This window comes from Monodelphis domestica, chromosome 2 (genome assembly GCF_027887165.1).
Source record: "Monodelphis domestica isolate mMonDom1 chromosome 2, mMonDom1.pri, whole genome shotgun sequence".
Lineage (NCBI taxonomy): Eukaryota > Metazoa > Chordata > Mammalia > Didelphimorphia > Didelphidae > Monodelphis > Monodelphis domestica.
The window spans coordinates 24,710,543-24,731,719 of NC_077228.1; the positions used below are offsets into that span (position 1 = coordinate 24,710,543).

Genomic DNA, 21,177 nt, shown 5'->3' on the forward strand with positions numbered 1-21,177 from the left:
AAAATCAGTACTAAGTATTGGCTCCAAGGCAGAGCAGTTGCGGTCACACAGCCAGGAAGTATCTGAGGTCACATTCGAACCCGGGACCCTCCCCTCCCCCCACCAGGCCTGGCTCTCAATCCACTGAGCCACGTAGCTGCCCGTTGAGGTGTACTTTTTCTACTTTATTATTCTTGGTTTTTACGTTTTTGTTTTATTTTTTGTCTGTGTTCTCTTTTGCAACACGGCTAATATGGAAATGTTTTGCATGAGCGTCCATGTATCACGCCTATCAAACTGCTTGACTCCTTGAGGGAGAGAACTTGGAACTCAAGTTTTATAAAAGAATGGTCAGCATTTTTGCTTACATGTAATTAAGGATTAGATAAATAACTACATTAAAAACAAAACCCTTACCTCTATCTTGGAATCAATACCAAGTATCTGTTCTAGGGCCGCAGAGAGGAAAGGGTCAAGTGTGGCCACTCCTCTGGGCCCCCTCCAATTCATCTGTGTCCTTCTGAAAGTCAGCTGTAGAACTGGACACGGTATTTCAGATGTGGTCAGAGCAGGGCAGAGGCCAGGGCCATAATCAGGGCCTTCCTGATTCTGTGGAGTGAAGCTCTAAAAACCTTTGGTTCCATTGCCGGGGGCTGGCTGCCCAAGGATACCCCCTCTTTCCTAATAGCCTTGCTGCTCGGGTAGCTCATTCTGCCAGGTGGCCTGGGGGGTCTGGAGGGGAGCCACAGACACAGTCCGGTTGCTGGAAGGCTAGCCCCTCCTCCCCAGGCAAGGGGAGCATCCCCACTATGCCTATGGGCTCCGCAGCACCTTCACTGCCATTAGGTTTCAGAGAGCAGGAGCAATGTGAGGTTGGAGGAGATCAGAAAATCAATCTCAAAAATGGCAAAAGCTATTAAAAAAAACAACCCTTATCTTCTGTCTTAGTATCAATTCTAAGACAGAGAGAGGTAAAGGCCAGGTAATTGGAGTTAAGTGAATTGTCCAGGGTCACACAGCTAGAAAGTTTGAGGCCAGATTTGAACCCAGGCCTTCCCAATGCCAGGCCTGGCACTCTATCCACTGTGCTATGTAACTGCACAAAAAACACTTGTTAAGCACCTAGTATGTACCAGGGTCTGGAAAGTTTGATTTAGCCACTGAGAATTGAATTTGTTACAAAACCCCCTTTTTCCCTTCTGTAGTCATTGGACAGTTCTCCCCCCTCACCTCAAAGTTTTACCAGTATTTCCTGAGTATCCAAAATGCATTGGGTATTGTGATATTCTAGAGGAATAAGATGCCTTCCCTTCACTGGATCATAAGAGTGTGGAATTAAAATTGGAAGCAATCACAGAGTCCATCTATGGTACCTCACTTTACAGATGAAGAAACTGAGGCACAGATTGGTTTGGAGGCTTGTCCACTGTTCTAAGGATAATAGGGAGCAGAGAGCTGGGATTTGAAGCTCAGATTCCATCTCCAGTTCTCTTTCCACTTTACAATCTAGAGCAAAACTTTTCTCACCCTATTCATTTCCTGAAAATCTGATGGTCAAGATAACCCTGTGCTAATATCACTACTGGGTCTATATCCCAAAGAGTTCAGAGATAGGGGAAAAGGACTTACTTGATCAAAAATCTTTTTAGCAGCTCTTTTTGTAGTGGCAAAGAATTGGAAATTGAGAGGGTGTCCATCGATTGGAGAATGGATGTCCAAATTGTGGTATATGGTAGTAATGGAATACTATCAAACCACAAAGAACAGTGAATAGGATGAGTTCAGAAAAACCTGGAAAAATTTCTATGAACTTATGCAAAGTAAAGTGAGCAGAACCAAGAGAACACTGCAGCAATAGAAATATTATACAGTGTTCAATTGTGAAGGACTAAACCATTATCATCAAAACAAGTCTCCAAGATAACCACAAAGGGACCCAAGATGAAAATGCTCCCCACAGCCAAAGAAGTCTTAGTGCAGATCAAAGCAGGCCATCTTCCACTTTATTTCCTTCACAAGTATTTTGTTTTGAACATGTGATATATGTCTTCAGTCATGACATGGGGAATATGGAAATATATATTGCATGAAAGCACTGATATAAATTGTAATAGACCACTTAGCTTGGGGAGGAGAGGGAGAGAGGGAGCGAATATGAATTACAAAATGTCAGAAAAAAGTCAAAAATTATTTCTATGTGTAATGAAAAAAGTAGAATTCACTAAAAAATAAAGTTAAAAAAGATAAACCTGTGCTGGGAACTAAAACAAAGGTCAGCAGCTGACTGACAATTCCTGCCCTTGGAGAATTTAGAGCCAAGTTGGAGAGGGGGTGGGATACTGAAACAGGTATGTATATTATTACAGATTGGAATTGACTGAGGGGATGACAGGATTCCTAATTGCGATATTTTAGCACTTAGCACAGTGCCTGCCACACACAGCAATTCCTTGTTGACTGGCTGATATCCTTAAGGATCCTAGAGATGTGGAAACTGAGGCTAGGAGAATGAGGTTAATGGGGTCTGCAAGAGTAGCCCCCAAAAGACCAAAAATGGAAAAATTAAAAGAAGCAGATAGACCCCTGTCAGCATTTTTAGGAAACAGATCTGGCTTCTCTCCCCCAGGAGATCAAGCTGTTTATGCAGATAACAAACTGGTTTCTATTTAGCTGGGGGGGGGGGCAAGAGACAAAGAGGAATTTCAGGAATATTAAAGGGTCAGCGAACTAACATTTGGCTAAATGAAGATAAACACTCCTTGGATAACAGCCCACTCATAAATCTAAGGGTTGCCTCCTCCTCTTGGACCCCACATTCCTGTGTTAAAGTTTGTTTGTTGCCAGATAAGAACTTGTATTAACTTGTATCTTGTAATCCTATATAATCTGTTCCTTAATGTCAAAACCCACGCAGTTTTCTGTTAGGGAATTCTGTCCCAGCTGGTAGATTCTTTAGTTCTCTCTTTTATTAATAAATTGCGGTTCCAATAATTGAAATTCTAGGTGACTGAACTAATTTGTGAAGTGTACCACTTCAGAGCAGAGATAAGAATCCAGGACTTGTCAGACTCAAGATTCTGCAGGTCTTGTCAGTAATTGTGCTGTGTGACTCTGGGCAAGTGCTTTTTAGTGTATGGTGGTGTGGAGAATAGAGGGGAGAGAGAAAGGGAGAGGGAGAGAGAGGAAAGAGGAAAGGAGAAAAAAGGAAAGGGTGGGGTGAGAAAAAAAAGAAGAAAAGGAGGGCTGGAGAGAGGAAATAAGAGGTGAAAGAAAGAGCATGAGATTGTGTTTCTAATCCTAGTCAATTGCACTTACAATTCGGGGAAACTCCAACTCCCAGCGTGCATTGGGCCCAAAGTCCGACGGGCGCGTGGGATTGACCGCTTCTCCTTTAGCTCGCCTGCCCATCCCTCGTGCTTCAGAAGTCCCGGCGCGCATTTCGTTCCGTCAAGGAAACTTCAAGTCCCAGTGCGCATTGTGTTCCCTTAGGTAAATTTCAAATCCCAGCAAGCATCTCCCCTCCTCAGGCACTTCACTTCTCAGCAGCTCAGTTAAAGTTCCAAGTGCTGCATGCATAATATACGAACGCGAGCTGGCAGCTCTAAGACTACCCTTTCCTCTCTCCACTTGCTTTTAGCCGGTTGCGGACTTCAAATCCCGTCAGGCTTCACGCGGCGGCGCGAACTATAGCTCCCAGCATGCCGCTTCACGGCTGCTGGAGCGTGAGATGGAGGCGAGAGGCAGGCCCCGCCCCCCCCCTCTTCTCCAGTCAGGCGGCGCCACGGGCAGCTTGGGTCCTCGTCTGGGTCCTCGCGCAGCCCGGCCTCCTTTGAACGGCTGTGGCGGGCGGGCAGCGAGCGGCCGCGGCTGCTGCTGCTCCTCCCGGCACCATGGCCACGGCCTCGGCCGCCGTCAGCGCCCCGGCTCCCCCGGCAGCCCCGCCACCCTCGGCTCCAGGCCTGGGGTCCTCCCGCTGCCCGGCCAACGCAGAGCGAGACCTCCTCTGTCGGGTGAGCCATAGGGGGGCGCGGGGCGCGGGCACGTGGGGGGCGGGGGCGATCCCGGCCCCGGACCTTGGTACCATCTGAGCTCGCTTACTTGGTACTGCCTGAGGGCTATTGCGGGCTCTAGGAAGGGCCGATCGGCTGTCTGTCCGTCTTCTCCCCGCTTCCCTTCAGCTTTTTTCTCTCTCTGCTTCCACCCTTCCCCCATGGGGTCCTCCTGCCTTCCAGCCCCCCCTGTTTGGGGCGGATGGGGAGGGTGTCTTGCTCCTTTTGGCCGACCTGTCTTTCCGGTCTCTCCATCCTCTGCCTCTTTCCTCTCTTTGCCTCTGAAGTCTTAGCGGTCCGGGACTTTGGCTAACCCACCCTCTAGTCGCCCCATTTGACAGAAGGGAAAACTGAGGCCTAGGCATTACTTCGCTCCTCCATAGAAGCCGCTGCTTCTTCCTTTTTGGGTTTCCCTCTTCTATTCACGCACTCTTCCCAGGATGGGAAACTGAGTCTTAGGTAAGGGTGCTGGGACCAAGGGCAGGATGCTGCTCGCCGCCACCCCCCCACAGCTCACGCCCATTGACCAGAGAAATGTCTTAAGCGCTGAGGGAGTCCAAGCTGCGGGTCCTTGCAACCCGTGGGACATCTCTCTGACAGGCACCCTCCTTGCTCCCCTCCTCGACCAGGAGAGCCCTTGTACTGAGGGTAGAAGTGCACAGACACCTCCGTGGGTGGGTTTGGGATGGGCCCCTCTTGATCTCCCCTGGAGAGGTCATCTAGCTCCTGTGCATTCTGGGTTGCCTCCCACTTCCCTTAAACAAGTTCACAGGTAGTTTCAGGCCATCCCACATATGCTCTTGTCTATGTTGACCCTGCAGCCTACTTGGGCCTCCATGATGCCCCAAAGGCACCTGCCCTTTCCATCTCAGTGCCCAGGAACTCAGGGCCATCCCAGAACGAGGTGCTCTGGCTTTCGCCTTAGCTCAGCTCAGTCCAGCTCCGGTTGTGTCTGACATCCTCCAGACCCACAAAGCCCCCAGGCTTAGGGTAGGGACAGAGCCCACCTACAGAAGCACATTGACACAGAGCACCCCCAGCATCTATGAATGGGCTTCTCCGCCTCCTTCTCTCAGGATTGATCCTTTAGAAGGGGGTTGGGTGGGTGGGGAAACATTTGAAGTGAAACTGAGAAGAGGAGGATGTTCTGTGTATGGGCAGTACCTTTGCTTGGGGTCACTTGGTATAGAGGGGCTCCTGCATGCCCAGCCTGTGCTCACTGTTGCATGCGTGGCCTGGTGTAAATGGCAGAGCCCAGCCCTCACTCCTGGGTAATGCCCTGCCTTTAGAGAGGGGCAGCATAAAGCAGGACTGTCTGGGTGGAGGGTGTCCTTAAGAGAGGACAGTCCTTCTGGCAACCTCAGCAGCCCCTGGGCCTTTGCCAAGGGGAGCAGCTGCTTGTCCATCATAGAGCTTACCTTCCAGCTCTTGGGGCTTTTCTCAAGTTTGCTGGATCTGCTCCATGGAACAGACCCCAACAGGAAGCAGACTTGTTTCTGTGGTCATGTTTTTGTTATGCCTTTGTGGTCAGTAAGATCACAGGCACAGATAGATGGTCATTGTGATGGAGGGATGGATGGAACCATTTAAAAAGACCTTGCAGTGACCTTTGTTCTGATGGAGAAGGGCAATGGACCAGCCACTGTCTACTCTCACCCAACTCCAGTGTCTAATTTCTTTTTTTTTTAAACCCTTTCCTTCCGTCTTGGAGTCAATACTGTGTATTGGCTCTAAGGCAGAAGAGTGGTCAGGGCTAGGCTAGGGAGTGAAGTGACTTGCCCAGGGTCGCACAGCTGGGAAGTGTCTGAGGTCAGATTTGAACCTCCCATCTCTAGGCTTGGCTCTCAATCCTCTGTGCTACCCAGCTGCTCCCGTCTAATTTCTTTTTAAACCCTCACCTCCTGTCTTAGAATCAATGCTGTGTATTGGTTCCAAGGTAGAAGAGAGGTAAAGGCTGGGCAATGTAGTGAATTGCTTGGGATCATATAGCTAGGAAGTGTCTGAGACCAAATTTGTACCCAGAACCTTTTGTCTCTAGGCCTGGCTCTCTATCCATTAAGCTGTCTCTCTGCCCACTATGGTCTATTTTTGCCAGGTATTTGTTTAATGCATGCAGCCCCTGACTGGGCACCTGTGCTTGCCTGTGAGTGAACCTGACACTGTCCCCTAATTGTGTCCTATTATTAGTTGTGGCCGCTTGCCGGATCATTGGCTGCCTTGACAAGTGACTTGGTTGCAAACCCTGAACCCTGGGGGGCAGTGCACCAAGGAAGTGGATTTGGCTCACTTGTTCCCTCTTCTGCTCACTTCCTGATGGGAGGATGACTTTTGGTTTCTGCCCAGGTTCTTGGCTGGAGGATAGTCAACAGCATCATCTGGTCTGTCCTCCTTCTCCCCGTCTGCACCATGGCCTTTGTCATCTTCAGCAGCCTCAACATACTCCATCCAATCCAGTGGATCTCAGGTGGGTAGTTTTACACTTGGATCTGTTTCTCCCTTTTTCCTTCTCTTGCCTTACAGCTGGGGAGCCATCGTCACAGACAGGGAGAGCTCTGGTCTATATAGCTCCTCCGGGCAGGCCTCTGGGCCCTGGTTGTTGCTCTTGCCTCAGAAGGTTCTGGTTACTGGAGCTTTCCCAGGGCAAGCCAGAGGCTGTGTTTGGGGGCCATAGTGGGTTTCACTGGTAGAGACCCCTTTGATTCTTTCCCCTTCAGTGACTCCATGATTTTATTTAACATTTTTTTCCTTCTGAGTGCCTCTGGACCAAAGAAGAAATCCATAAAGAGCAGCTTGTAAAGGGTTTTCTGTTTTTATTTAAAGAGAGAGACTTAGAATGCTCTACTCCTCTTTTCAGATTAACTACAGAGTATACTAAATGATTGTCCACGCATGTCTGACAGAATGTGTTTCATCTAACGAGCTGATACTCTTAAGGCCGTTAAAGCGTGCCTGCCATGTTGGTCTCTCTCCTTCCAACCTTCCAGTAGCCCTTGGAGGCTACTCTTGGTGGAGGATTCCTTTATGTGGAGGTTGGACCAGGGCTCATGAAGTTCCCTTCCAACCGGTTTACAGTCAAGGAGACAGACTCCAAGAAGCTAAAAGACCTGTTAATAAGGGTCTGAGGCAGGATTCTTCAGGCCCCTGCAGACCCCAAGTCCCACCCTCTGGCCCCCACAGCACAGAGCCTCGTATTTTCATAAACAGCTAAAGAACAGAGACAGGATGGTGGGGAACTGAATAGAAGACTAGAAGGATGGAGGCTGAGAAGCCCAAGTGAGTGAGCGGAACCCTTTGAGGAAAGGATGGACCCTCGGGGCGGGGTGCTCAAGACCCTCAGAGGCAAAGAGCCCCTCGTTAGTTCAGTCCCGGTTCTGCACTTGTTGGAAAAAAGAGGCCTTGATGGGGGCTTCGTTGACGTCCCCTCAGTTGGAGCTGGCCCCCAAGTGGAGGAGCCTGGCCAGTGGTTCAGCTTCTAGGAAAGAGAACCGTCTGTGTAGGCCGGACTGGGAGGACGAGGAAGGACTGATAGGAGGGCCTCAGTTATCTTGTCTCGGGAATGAGGAGATCCGAGTAGTCTCAGCAAGGGGTCCGAGGAAGCCTGAGAGCCCCGGCCAGTGAGTGGGAAGGAAGGGCCTGCCCTTGTTGGTCATTGGCCACACGCTGGCTTTCGGGGGGGGGGGGGGAGCAAGGTTGAGGGGCAGCAGCCAGCCGCATGGCCCTCTTCTGGCCATGCGGCTGGCTGCTGCCCCTCTGCCCCACCTATAGGCTTAGCTTGACGGGCTATCACTGGGGTGAATTGGCCATGGGGAGTCACTTGGGATCATGTTGGAAGCCCTCCTGGTCTGCGCCGTGGTACCCGCCACCGGAGCCCCGGAGCCCGCTGGCTCGGTCACGTGCGGGTGTCTTGGCCAAGGTTCCCACTTGCTTCTGTCCCAGAGGTTCCTTGTGGGGTCCGGGGCGGGGGGTGCCGATGAGCCGCCCTGAGCCCCCCTCTCTCGCTCTAGACGCCTTCCATGATCTCTATGGTTCCTGCGTCATCTTCTACCTCCTGCTGCTGTCGATGGTGATCGTCGTCATCAGCGTCTTCAATGTCGAGTTTTACACGGGTGAGTGCAGGGTGAGTGCCGCCTGGGGGCCGACTGCCTGCTCTGTTTTGTGGGCGGCGGGCGCCTGAGGGCGTGCCCACACGAGCCAGGTGGTCTGGGAGGTGGCGTCCTGCCCAGAGCCGCAGGAGCTCAGGAGAGTCTCCGGGGGGAGGGGCCTGGGCGCTCTCCCCTTGGGCCCGGGGCCTGTCTTTTCTTCCCCTTCCACGCTAGGCCAGGGCCCGACTGCTTGGTTTTGAAGCCTGAGGGGAGCCCCCTGGGCTCATTGGCATCCTCTTAGAGGCTTCTGCTTCCTTTCCTCTCCTGCAGGGTCAGCAGATAACGCTCTCAGGTGGGTGGGGTACCCTAAGCAGAGTCTGCTTTAGGTCACATTGTGGGCATCGTTCCCGTGGCTCGGCCTTTGGGAACGGGGCACGTGGAGCCCGTTTGTCCTCCTTCCAGCCTCTGCTAAGCCGGGAGCCGGCCGCTTCCCGGGATTGTGTCGCTGCCGCCGGCGTTGGCGGATCTGGCTTTCATGTTGGAAGCCCGGCCTTCTCCCATGAGGCCGTGCTGTGCTCTCTCTGCAGTGGTGCCGTCCATCCCCTGCTCCCGCCTGGCCTTGCTTGGGAAGATTGTCCACCCCCAGCAAGTGATGCACTCCCTGGTGCACTCAGCCATGGGCATGCTGATGGTGTGGTGCGCGGCCGTGATGACCAAGGAACAGTACCACGTGCTGGCCGTGCCCTGTACCGACTCCAGCAGGTAATGATGGCGCCTCTAAGGTACGAGGAGCTCCCCAAGGCTGAGGAAGGCCCCGAGGCCGAATGGCACCGTCCCTGAGGGGACTAGTCCCTCCCTGGATGCTTGTAAAGGGCCCTCTGCAGGGGAGCCTGGGCTCACTTGATGGCCGCTCCTGTCCTCACCCCCTGACCAAGGGGTGAAGAGCCGGTCAGGCTGTGCCTTCCCCCTGGGTGGTCATCCCTGGCCACTCTGCAGAGAGGGAGCAGGCCTGGGAACTCCTGGATGAAGAGGCTCCCTCTCTCCTTAGACAGGGCCCTGAGCCCCGGGCGGCCAGGATCTGGCTCTCGGCCATGGGGCTCGCTAGCCACTGCTTCACCCAGCCTTTCCCCAGTGGTATTTAAAAGGTTTTTGGAACACGGAGAGCTTTTATTTTTGCACCGTCATCTCCATTTCCAAGTGTTGCCTTCCTTCCCTCCCCTGCCTTCAGCCTCTCCTCGTCCCAGAGATACATTGACACGGCCCTGCCACCAACCAAGCAGCTTTGGCCATCCCCTCTGCGCGTGCAGGCAGGCTTCCTCAGCCGTAGCCCTCCGCCTGGCTAAGGAGAGGCTGGCACGTTTTCGGGCATTGTGGTGAACGGCCTGGTGTGAATCGCAGCTGGAAGTCCCAGAACGTGCGGAACGTTGGCGTTCTGGGGCTGGCAGAGGCCGCACGCAGGCCGGTGACATCTGCCGCTTTAGCAGGAGACCGCGGAGACGGAGCGGCCCCTGGCCTCCCCCAGGGGGCAGAGCAGAGGGGTCTGGGTTTGTGGCGGTTTTCGCTCTGACCAGGGCCGCCGCCGCCGCCGGCATTCTCAGGACGATTCGTTTTCTTCTTGTCCCTTCCAAACTGCTTCATCGTGTTTGTGAGGCTGCAGGATTGGCAGTTGGTCCCCGGAGAAGGGTCTCTGGCATGGCCTGCTTGAGTTTGTGCTCCCTGGTCGTCTTTAGTGGAGCAACGAGGGCCTCCTCCGGCCGCTGGGCTGCTGCTTCCGCTCTCACCGCAGTGATCTTATTTAGGTCCCCACTTAGTAGAGGAGACTGAGAGGAGGCGGAAGGAGCTCCCCTTCTGCCCTGGGTGGGGCCTTGTTCTCGCCCTCCAGCCTCTCCTCTCTGGAAGGCCTAGCTCTCTCGGGGAGCGGGCCCTGGCAGCTTGGGAATCTGGGCGCCGATGGGCGTCTGACCCAGGAGAAAGCTCAGCCCCAGGTGGGCCTGGGGGCTCCTCATGAAGACCAGCTCCAGGGTTAAGGGGGACACCCACGGCCTGGACCAGGCCGCTTCTGGGTTGGAGGCTCCCCGAAGACTTGGCCTTGGCGCTTTTTGTCTGTTCCGGACGTCCGCTGCTTACTCGGATGGTCTGAGCTCCTGAAGCCCTTGGCGGAGGATGCGGGGGGCGTCTGCAGAGGGAGACACCCCGTTCCAGAGTCATGGCTTGGGCTTGATCCCCCGAGTGTCAGACGTGTCCAAGCTGGCGGCCTGCCCTCGGGAGTTCCAGCTTGGGAGTGACTGTGGGACTGGCCGTGGACCTGCCTGCTCTAGGGATTGGGGCATCGGGCTATGCCTGTATTCCTTAGTTTGCCGCTTACCTTAAATACTCCCCCAGGGCTGCCCTTCTGACCTCCCTGCCCGCCTGCTTCCTTTCAGCTTGGACAGCAAGGCGGCCCAGGCCTGCTTGAACGAGCGTCACCTCTTCCTGCTGCTGTCTGGAGCCTTCATGGGTTATAGTTACAGCCTCCTCTATTTTGTGAACAACATGAACTATCTGCCCTTCCCCATCATACAGGTAAGAGGGAGCGCGGCCCCGGCTCCCTTGGGGAAGGGGGCTTCCTCTGTCCCCAGGCAGCTCTGGGCTTTGGCCCTGGAGCCGAGACTGCTCCCACCGGCTGGCTTCCTACTTGGATTCCAGCCAAGATGCTCCTTCCCCTTCCGTGGAGCTGGGGGGGTACCCGGCAGCTTCTGTGCCAGCGCGGCCAGGAGCCGTGCTGTGTGTGCTCAGAGCCGTGTTCCATGGTAGGGAGCTTCTTGTCTCCCAAGAATTTGCCTTCCAGGGTCTTGGTTGGTTTGGGTCAATTCAAATAATCTTCCAGACAGCCCCAAAGTGGCTGGTCCTAAAGCCCTTCCGGTGGTCCGTTTCATTGATTGCTCATCCACGCTTTGCTGATCCTGACTGCTTTCCCCTTCATTGAGGTTTTAACCCTCACTTTCCATCTTAGAATCACTTATCTTTGTTCTAAGAAGAGTCCTCTGGATTAGGCAGTGGGAGTTAAGTGACTTGCCCAGGGTCAAATAGCTAGAAACTGGTTTGAGGTCAGATTTGAACCCAAGACCTCCTGTCTCAGGCCTGGCTCTATTCATTGAGCCATTTAGCTCTCCCTGTTGAATTCTTAATGACACAGAATGTAGGCAGGTGAAGGGGACAGTCACTCTGCATCTACAACCAGTCAGTAAACATTAATCAGGAGCAGCTGGGTGGCTCAGAGGCTAGAGCACCAGGCCTAGAGACAGAAGGTCCTGGGTTCCAGTCTGGCCTCAGTCACTTCGTAGTTGTGTGACCCTAGGAAAGTCACTTAACCCCCATTGCCTAGTTCTTACTGCTCTTCTGTCTTGGAACTGATGCACAGTATTGATTCTGAGACAGAAGGTGGGGATTTAAAGAAAATAAACATTGGCTGTGTGCCAGGCCCTGGGGATACCAGAAAGGCAGCAGAAGGTCCCTGCCCTTGAGCTCGTAGTCTAATGGGGAGACAGGGCGCAGGCCCTTGTGAGCCCACTAGCTGCAGGTGGATCTAGGAAAACTGAGGGGAGCCGGTGGAGCAGGCTGGGGGGTGACACTCTGCATGACTTCATTAGAGATGGCGGAGGGGCCCCAGCACACCCGGGCCCCTGTCTTCTGGTTTCTTGTCCTAGATGGTAGCCCAGCCCCATTCCTTCCCACACTGCCCTCATCGCACTAGGCATGCCTTGGGGGTTTGCTGGATTCCTCCACAGCCCCGGGCTGAAGCCTCTGAGTGCCTGGAGGCTGGAGTCCAGGCCCCTGGGAGGGTCCAATAGGAGCTGGGCTTGTAGCCCTGAGGCCCCCAGGGGGACTGAACGGAGGCCAGGGTCGCAGCCCCAAGCCCTCTGCCTCTTTTCTTTCTCCTCTCCAGCAATACAAGCTCCTACGGTTCCGAAGAGTCCTGCCCCTGCTCCTCAGGCACAGCGCCGTGGAGTCCCTGTACCTGGTCAGGAACTTCTGCGGCTTCTACTATTTTCTGGGTGAGGATCAGTGGACGGCACCTCTTGCACAGAGTGGGGTCCCGCCTCTCTTTATCCCCAGATTGTCCCTGTTCCGGGGCCTAGGAGGTCAAAGTGCTCGTTTTACTTGTTTGGCAAACACTTATTCTGCCCCTGCTGTGTGCAGATGACTGTTCTGGGCCTGGCCTGGGGTGCCCCCGACTGGTCAGAGAGCTCTTGGCTTCTGCTCCTCTGTCAGGCCCCTGGGAGGGAGCAGCCATGTGACTGGTGCCAGTGGAGGTGCCGGACTTTGGCTAGAGTGCTGGCCCGGTCACTGTCCATGTTCGCTTCCAGTATCAGGTGCTTTGAATCTGCCCCTTTCTCAGCCTCATTAGAGCTCTGCAAGGCAAACAGCTAGAAGGAAGGAGCCAGAGGGAACATCCCCCAGCTTTGCCCTCTCCCGGGGCCTGTGGGGCCATGCAGGCCCTTTGCCCAGGGGCAGGCAGCTGGGGAGTTTGGGAGCCAGGCCTCGAGCCCAGGGCTTAGAGACGGCCACAGGGACCCTTTCCCAATCCTTTGGGCTGTCCATGAGGCCTTCTTCAGTGTGAGCATTCCAGAGGTGGACGGCTGTTCCCAACGGCGTCTGAGGGTGAAATGGGCTCTGCCCTCTGGTTCTGCCAGGTTGGGCCTGGGTGAATGTTCCCTGAGCCAGGGTCACACCAGGGATTCCCGAGTCGTTCTCTGGGGTGGTTTCTTGAGAAGGGACTGCTGGGCATGGTGGAACCCGGAGATGCTGGGGGCAGCCTTTGTCTCTTTCCATTTTACAAGCCGGGAAACCAGGACATGAGCCAGTCAGTCAAGTAGCATATATTAAGTGCCTTCTTGATGCCTGGGCCTGGTCAGCCAGAGACTGACCTGAGCCATGCTGCCCTCTGCTGGCTCCTTCCCTTTGCTGTTGTCCCAGGTCATCCCCATCTCTGCCAGCAGCAGCACTGCCCATGCCCGGGCCACCCCTGCTCTTGCCCCCTGGTGGCCACACTGGGCAGTGTGTTCTTGACTCCATTGCCAGAACTTCCCATTACCCAGGGTGGTGGTAGCTGGTGCTTGTGAGCAGTAGAGTGAGCCTTCCTCCCTCCTCCCTTCCTTTCTCCCTCCTTCCTTTCTTTCTTTTCTCTTTCTTTCCCTCTCCCTCTCCTTTACTTTCTGTCTTAGAATCAATATTGGGTATTGGTTTTAGGGCAGAAGAGTGGTAAGGGCTAGGCAGTGGGGGTCAAGTGACTTGCCCAGGGTCACACAGTCTGAGATCAAATTTGAACCCAGGACTTCCTCTCTCTGGCCCTGACTCTTAATCCACTGAGCCACCCAGCTGCCCCCTGGACCAACCTTTCTTCTTTAAAAGTGCAGAAGGCCTTGGGGAGGAGCACTGTCCTTGTGGACCCCTCTGGAACCACTCAACTCCCTCGAGGCGCCACAGAGGCTCCCCTGGGTCTGTGTTGCTAATGGGGACGGGTATTTCAAAAGTCCTTCCTTCTTCAGACTCCTGCAGTCTCACTTCTGCTTTCTGGGGTCTCACGGCTTTGCCTCTGTTGGGCTGCCCACATTTATAGTTTGGTGTATTTTCCCCTAGGCTATATCCCCAAAGCATGGATCAGCACTGCGATGGACCTCCATAAAGACGAGTGGGTGATCCTCCTTCCTTCCCTCCCTTCTTTCTCCCTCCCCCCTTTCCCATGCCATCTGCAGGACTGGGCTGGGCATATTTGACAATACAGGCTCCTCGACTTCTGGGGGTGGGCATCTGGTGGGGGGGGGTGACATGTAACCAGATCACGGCAGCTCAGTGTGAGAGAGAAGATAACTGGCGATCTCTGCTAACGGGCCTCACCTAGGAGATTCTGGAAAGGCTCTTGATTGGGGCTTTACAGGATAGGGAGAAATTCAGCAGGTGGAAGGGGGAGGGTGCTCTTGGTCTAGGGAGCATCTAGGCAAAGGTGTGGCAATGGGAAAACCTCCTTGAGGTTTTGTATACAGAAGGGACAGTGAGACAGTGAGTAGAAAGGCCATTGGAGCTCCTGGAGATGCACTGGCCATACTGTCCCTTTGGCGGTGGGGGCAGTGCATCCCTGGGCAGAGCTGAAACTTGCTTGAGCAGAGATTGTTGTGTTATTAAATGTTTTTCATTTCCCCTCATTCGTATGAATGACGAAAAAAAAAAGTGAGAACTCCCCGTGAGCGTGAGGAAGAACTGCTGAGTTTGTCTGGGAGGTGAGAGTACTGCCAGGGAGCCTCCTGGGCGTATCTTGCTTTTCTCCTGAACAAGCATCGTTTGGAATATTGGAAAGGCCAAAGCCTGGCCGTGGGGAGCCAACCCAGACAGGCCCCACAGGTGTGACCATCAGAACCCTTGTCGCCTCCTCCTTTCCCAGGAAGCAGCATCCCCTGGACAGCCTGGCCGGGCTCTTGGACCTCTCCTTGCTGTACCACGTGTGGCTCTGCGGGGTCTTTCTTCTGATAACCTGGTACATCACCTGGGTACTCTTCAAGATTCATGCCACGGAGGTCAGTGTTGAGGGCCCAGCCATATTTCAGAGCAGGACCAGAGGCTTTTCCTGCTCTCGCTTCTGGGGGTTGGAGAGTGTCTCCAGACGGGCTTATTCTTGCTCTGCTCTGTCTCAGCTGCCCAGAGCCCTGGAGACCAGGGGCTGAAAGGCCAAGTGCCAATTGTGCCAAGCAAGACCTCCTATTTGCTAGCTCCCCTTGGCGTGTCCCCTCCCTTGCCTGGCAGTGCCAATGAGATGTTGTCAAATTTGGGAGCAGGGCAGGGATCTTGGGGTGGGGGACTGTGCGGCCCTGGGCAGGTTGGGCCCATGGGTGCTCTGGGGCTCCATGTTGCTGCCTGGCCTGATGGGGCAGTCCAGCCTCCTCTTCTGTCTGCTCTGATTTCAGGCCCACGTCTTCCCTGTTCAGCCCATGTTTACAGGAGATTTGGAAGAATGCTTACCCAGAGTCTTAAGTGCCAACTCTCCCCTCATCACAAAGGTAACGGCTCCGAACTTTCCTGGGCCTGGGGCCTTTGTCTTTGGTTAAATGATGGCATGGCTAGCAGGCTGCTGTGGGCTGTGTGAATGCTCTCATGCCCCCTCCTCCATGAAGCCTTCCCTGACTCCTCAAAGTCAGGGACTCACAAAGACTGAGCTGGAGGGGTGGCCAGAGGAGGAATTCAAAGGCAGGGAGGCCCACATGGGGAGTCTGGCCGCGGCAGGCTTTGGGTCCTGTTGTACCACCAGATGACAGGATTCGGTGTTTGTTCTTCTCTTCCCTGCCTGCACCCCCATTTCTTATAGCCCATAGCTTGGACTGACATTCTCTCTGGATCTCACTCGCATTCTCCCCTGCAGGGAGATGACTAGGCCCTTGAAAGGAGAGGCTGTTAGACTGTTCTCTATTTATCTTTATATTCCAAATGGCTAACCCCTGGCTCATCACACACAGTAGACTTTTCTGTTTTTTAAAACTTCTCTTCGTATCAATTCTAAGACAGAAGAGTGGTAAGGGCCAGGCAATTGGGGCGAAGTGACTTGCCCGGTGTCACCCAGCTAGGAAGTGTCCCGGGCCAGATTTGAACCCAGGGCCCCCGACTCCAGGCTTGGCACTCTATGCACTGTACTGTCTGGCTTCCCCTGCCAGTGTGTTTCCGAGAGCAGCTTGGGTTAATTTATCAACTCGGACATTGACATATCCCCGATGGCCTGCCATCGACTTCGCTGCCCATCAGTCAGGCCCAAGATAAACAGGGCAGCGTTGGCTGGCCGTGAACAAGCCGTGGGAGGGGGAGCTTTTGGAGTGAGACGATGACAAATTGTCACTTGGAGCTTCCACGATTCCAGAATCTGTTTTGTGGGAGCAGGTCTGGGGTTGCTAAGGCCAGATATTATGTGTCAGCCTTCGTCACACTAGTTACACGCTAGGAAGAAACACAAGATAGGTCTGCGTCTGAGGTAACAGATCAGTGATGTGGACACACACAGGACCTGCAGATTCTGGGTGAAGGGCTGGCACAGCCTGCCAGCGAAGCGGGGTTGGCGGCAGGCCCTGACGTCTGTCCTCTTGGGGGGCTTTGTTGGGTGCTTTGAGGGCAAATCCAGAAGGCCCGTCAGGTTGTCAAGGCTGCTCATGCCAGCTGCCTACTGGCTCAGGTCCTCGGTGGCCCTGCGACCACGGACAGGGAGAGGCTTCAGTCTGCAGGTTCCGGGCCGGCCAGCAGCTTTTCCCAGATGTTCTCAGGAGGGCTCGCCATAGGACGAAGCATCACAGCTGTTAGTTTTTAGAAACTTGTTTGGTTCTTCCAGAGCGAGGTAAAAGACCTTGAAGGGAGAGGCTGGATAGGCCCAATCCCAGGGTTCCGCAGTCTGCTCTCCTTTGGCTTCCCAGCAGCCTTTGGGGGCACCCTGCCACGTGGCTCTCCAGCCCTAACGCGCGTCTGTCTCTCCCTCAGTATTTGGCCTTACAGGACCTGATGCTGCTGTCTCAGTACTCCCTTTCCAGGCGACAAGAAGTTTTCAGCCTCAGCCAACCAGGTACCTCAGAAACTTCCAGGCTTGCCTGGGCTGGGTGGGGGGCAAGATCTCGGCTCCGCTCTGTTGGCAGAGCTTGTGGGGCACGGCCCAGGCGGCAAGCCTCGGTTGGTGTGTGGGCCTCTCGGGCTCCTCAGCTCGTTCCCTTCCTTTAAAGTCTTTACTCCCTAGAGGGGTAGCTTGAGGGAGGGCTCTGTTAGGAGGGGTGAGCGACTTAGCCAGGGCCGGGGCTGTAAGAGGAGAAGCTGGCAGCACCACCACCATCAGGAAAAGGATCTTAAACCTACATGTTTTATTTTTCTCCTTGGTTCTTTGCCTTTCCTCCACTCAAGAAAGTTACTAACGAGATGGTTTTAGAGAAAAGGAGATGGGGTATCATGGAGTTTTAAAGCTTAAAGAGAACGTTGAGAAATTGTATTTTATATTTAAGGAAACTGAGCCTTACTGAAGTGACTTGTCCAAGGTCACATAGCTGACAAGGGGTAGAGCTAGACTTTACTGGCTGAAGGTTCTTTTTTTTACCCTCTCTTATGGCAGCTGGCCTTTGAGCTTCATTTGAACTCAAGGCTACTAGGGCAAACCCTCAGGGGCCTTCCCTGTGCTCACTAAGCCTGGGCAGTGCTGGGGAGTAGACTGGGCATTGTTTGGCTGGCCTGGATCTTCAGCTCACTTCATCTCTGAGTGTTTCCTCTAAAAGATAAAGGAGGTTGGGCTAGAGAACCCCAAGGACTCTCAGCCCTGGCTCATCTGTGATTCTCTCTCTCGTGGTATCTTAGCACCCATGGGGTCTCCGTGGCAAGGGAGAACAAAAGCAGGCAGAGCTCTCAGAACTTCTTCCACTATTGGAGGAAAACATACAGGCACTACAGGGAAGCTGGAGAGTTTTTTGAAGGAAGCAAGCAAGCATTTATTACATACCTACAGTGTGTCAGGCACTGGGCTAAATCCTGCAGAGCCAGACCCAAGCCAAAAGAAAGGCCCTGCCTTCAAGGAGCTTATGTTCTACTTGGAGGAGGCTGAAGGGAGTGGGAGATCGTTGTTCTCTGACAGGGTGAGACTTCCTGTACTGGTGACAACCTTTTTCCCAATGGCAGCATTGGTGGTGCAGCTAGGTGGCTCAGTGGACAGAGTCAGACCTAGAGATGGTAGGTCTTGGGTTCAAATGTAGCCTCAGATACTTTTCTAGCTGTGTGACTCTGAGCCAGTCACTTAACCCAGTTGTTTAGCCCTTTCTGCTCTTCTATCTTGGAACCGTTACGTTGTATTAAGTCTAAGATGGAAGGTAAGGGTCTAAACAAATAGGCATGGTGTGTGTGGATACCCAACAACAATGATATATAACTGATTTCTCATTTGAGCGTTTACCACCATTATTAGCTTGAAGAGTTTTGAGCTGATTTGTTGAGGACAGAGCATTTCTTCACCCGGAATGCTGTCTCTGGAGTGTTGGGTTGCCCATGCAAAAAGGCAGTCAGTCTCCTTCCGAAGAGACCCCTGGGGTCTCGATCTCAAAGGGATCTTGGCCATCGGCCGGAGGGGGAGGAGCGGCCCGCTTTGCCATGTGACTTGGTGATAGTCCCCTTTGCTGCCAGGGCGAGCCTTCAGCTATAATGGTGGGGACACACCTGGAGACTGCTCGAAGCGGCCAGTTCCCTGACTCCTCGGGGGCTCCTTTGGTCCAGATGATGGGAAACCTCTTTCCCAACTCATCTGCAGGGCTTTGCAAACACTGAGGACAGTGCTGGGGAAACAAGCCCCTCGAGCCTCCCGAGATAATGAGAAGCAGGGAGGCTGCTCTGCAGAGCGCAAACCCTCCCGTTTAAAGCAAGTGACGGAACAGCAGATGTGTGTGTCCCAGCAGAGCTGAGGAGGGGCCCAGCACGGAGCTGGGCCCGAGCCGGGGGCAGAAGTGCTGACGTGGGCCCGAACGGGCAGCCAACCTCGTCTCTTTGGGGGCCCACACAGCTGGCGGGCGGGTTAGGGGAGGCCAGGACATGTTAGTGCCCATGGACATGTTTGCAGCCTGCTTATTACAGCTGATGATGTAACCCTCCGTCTTAAATAGTGGTGCCTATTCCATAGGGTTTGGGCTGGGTTGAAAGGACTTTTCAGGGCTTTGTCTTGTGAAGTGTAGAAGAGTACGTTCTTTGCCAGTGGGGTCCTTTTGGTCTGGGAGGAAGATTTTGGAAAGAAAGATGACCGAATCAGCACCCAGAAAGATCTCAGCAGGCTGGGATGGTGGGCAAGACCTAAGGAGGTGGGATGAATCAGTTGAATGGGAAGCCCGAGTATAGACAGAGGAAGTCAAGCCCTGTCTCAGGGTGTTTGGACAAAGCAGGGGGGGTTGTAGTCAGAGGGGTCAGCTAAAAATCTCAGCGGATGCTGGGCCTCATGACTAGAGCCCTTCTGGCCAGAGCAGGTCGGTGCTAGGTCCCCTCCTGCTGTCATCAGAGCAGTTCTGGGGGCACCACGCTTTAGGAAAGAGGAGGAAAAGCTGGGGAGCATCCCAGGCAGATGAGGGTAGCGGAAAGCCAGATCCCATGAGGATCTGTGGAGAGAAGTGGAGATAGCCTGAGAAGAGTTGGCATGGGGGGTGGCAGGTTGTCTTGTGGAAGGAGAAGTAGACTTGTTTGGCCTGGCCCCGAGGACTGAGCGAGGCGGACCAAGGGGAGGTGGGGGCTGAATGTGGGGCTTTGTTCACAGGCATCTCGCTGTCTGGCTCCCCCACTGCCCGTCTTTCTCTCTTGAGAGCCACACTGTGCCATAGGGGTGTTCTGGTGGCTGCGTTCTTAAGACTTTTATCTGATTTCTAGGTGGGCACCCCCACAATTGGGTGGCCATATCTCGTGAGTGTTTGGCTCTTCTCAATGACCTGACTCAGAAACTCGTGATGTACCAAGAAGCTGCTGCCGCCAATGGGAGAGTGAAGACCCTGGCCAGTCCTGTCGACTCCAATAAGCCCACTCTGGTGGAAGGTAACTCATGGGTACCCCCTGGGCATATTCCCCCTCTCCCCACTGTGGGCTACCTCTCCATTCCCCACCTTCCCTGCAGGCCTCCTTGCTGTCCCTCTTCCCCCAAGGGCTGCCTTGCCATCCTCACACTCCAGGCCTCCTTGCAGTCATCTTCCCCATGGGCTTCTTGCTGTCCCCTCCCCTTTTGTGGACTGCCTCAGTGTCCTCCTCTCCTTTTTTTTTTAAACCCTTACCTTCCATCTTGCAGTCAATACTGTGTATTGGTTCCAAGGTAGAAGAGAGGTAAGGGTTAGGCAATGGGGGTCAAGTGACTTGCCCAGGGTCACACAGCTGGGAAGTGTCTGAGGCCAGATTTGAACCTAGAACCTCCCGTCTCTAGGTCTGGCTCTCAATCCCCTGAGCTCTACCCAACAGCCCCTTCTTCCTCTCCTTCTGCAGGCCATCTGCCCCACCCCCATTAACCAAAGCATTTTGGGGGGCAAAGTGCTTGATCACTGTCAAATGGAGGGACAGAGCAACAGGGGCATGACCAGCAGGTGCCCCTCAGGCTCCACAGTGACCATGTTTCCCCCTCAGAGCTACATCCTCAGGAGCTGCTGATGCATTTTAGGGATGTTTGCTTAGGTGATTACTCTGGTAGTTTCTGAGTTTGAGGGGAATGAGTAACTCCCAGCTACCCCTTCTGGAGAGCTTTGCTCACATGACTCTTAGTATGTGTGTATCTGCCCCATTTTACAGATAAAGAAACTGAGATTTGGAGAGCTTGTATAGTGTGCCTATGTTATCTCACAGTGAGATCTCTACCAGGCTTGCCAGATGCCATGCCTGGTGGTGAGACTTGCACCCTGGGGACCACCCAGAGAGCCAGGGCCCTGATTCCAAAAAAATGCAGCCAGGAGAGGGGATTTGCTGGTTCTTTGAGATCAGTTGCTCGGCCCAGCTGACAGCCCTGGAGGCTTGGAGTGGCAGTCATACCCTGCTGCCTACCACCTCCTGCTCTTCTCTCCTGTTTTTGAAGGCAGGAGGCCAGCTTTTCTTTCACATTCAAGTTTCCTTCGGCCTCACTGGGCATTTGCCTTCACATTACTGTGGTTATTGTGGCCATTTTGACCTGGTTCTATTTAAGTCTGGTCTTTTCTTCAGGAATGCTTGGAAGTCTTCTATTGTATTAAATGACCATATTTTCCCCCGAAAGAGTATAGTTAATTTTGATAGGTAGTCGATTCTTGGTTGTAGCCCCAGTTCTCTTGCCTTTTAGAATATCATATTCCCAGGACTCTGCTCCATCAATGTGGAGGCCGCCAGATCATGCTTGATCCTGATATCTGTATTGTTTCTTTCTAGCTGCTTGTAGTATTTACTTCTTGGCCTGGGAGCTCTTAAACTTGACTATAATGTTCCTGGGAGTTGTCATTTGGGGATTTAGTGCAGGAGGTGATCTGTGGATTCTTTCCATCTCTATTTTACTCTCTTGTTCAAGGATATCAGAGCAGGTTTCTTGGATAATTTCTTGTAATATGATGTCT

At 53.6% G+C, this 21,177-nt stretch overlaps 1 protein-coding gene across 2 annotated transcripts in view; it reads left to right on the forward strand.

The window, feature by feature from the left end:
- The first annotated feature begins 3,698 nt into the window (after positions 1-3,698).
- NDC1 (NDC1 transmembrane nucleoporin) overlaps positions 3,699-21,177 on the forward strand; it is a 30,762-nt gene continuing 13,283 nt past the window's right edge. The window contains exons 1-11 of one of the 2 annotated variants that reach the window (XM_007505878.3): positions 3,699-3,989; positions 6,372-6,492; positions 8,033-8,134; positions 8,698-8,872; positions 10,534-10,672; positions 12,036-12,144; positions 13,730-13,781; positions 14,529-14,661; positions 15,049-15,141; positions 16,598-16,679; positions 19,490-19,651. In XM_007505878.3, coding sequence (XP_007505940.2) covers positions 3,870-3,989; positions 6,372-6,492; positions 8,033-8,134; positions 8,698-8,872; positions 10,534-10,672; positions 12,036-12,144; positions 13,730-13,781; positions 14,529-14,661; positions 15,049-15,141; positions 16,598-16,679; positions 19,490-19,651 — 1,288 coding nt within the window. In that variant the 5' untranslated portion in view covers positions 3,699-3,869. The remainder of the gene's footprint in view (positions 3,990-6,371; positions 6,493-8,032; positions 8,135-8,697; positions 8,873-10,533; positions 10,673-12,035; positions 12,145-13,729; positions 13,782-14,528; positions 14,662-15,048; positions 15,142-16,597; positions 16,680-19,489; positions 19,652-21,177) is intronic. The other variant, XM_007505879.3, reaches the window with a different exon arrangement.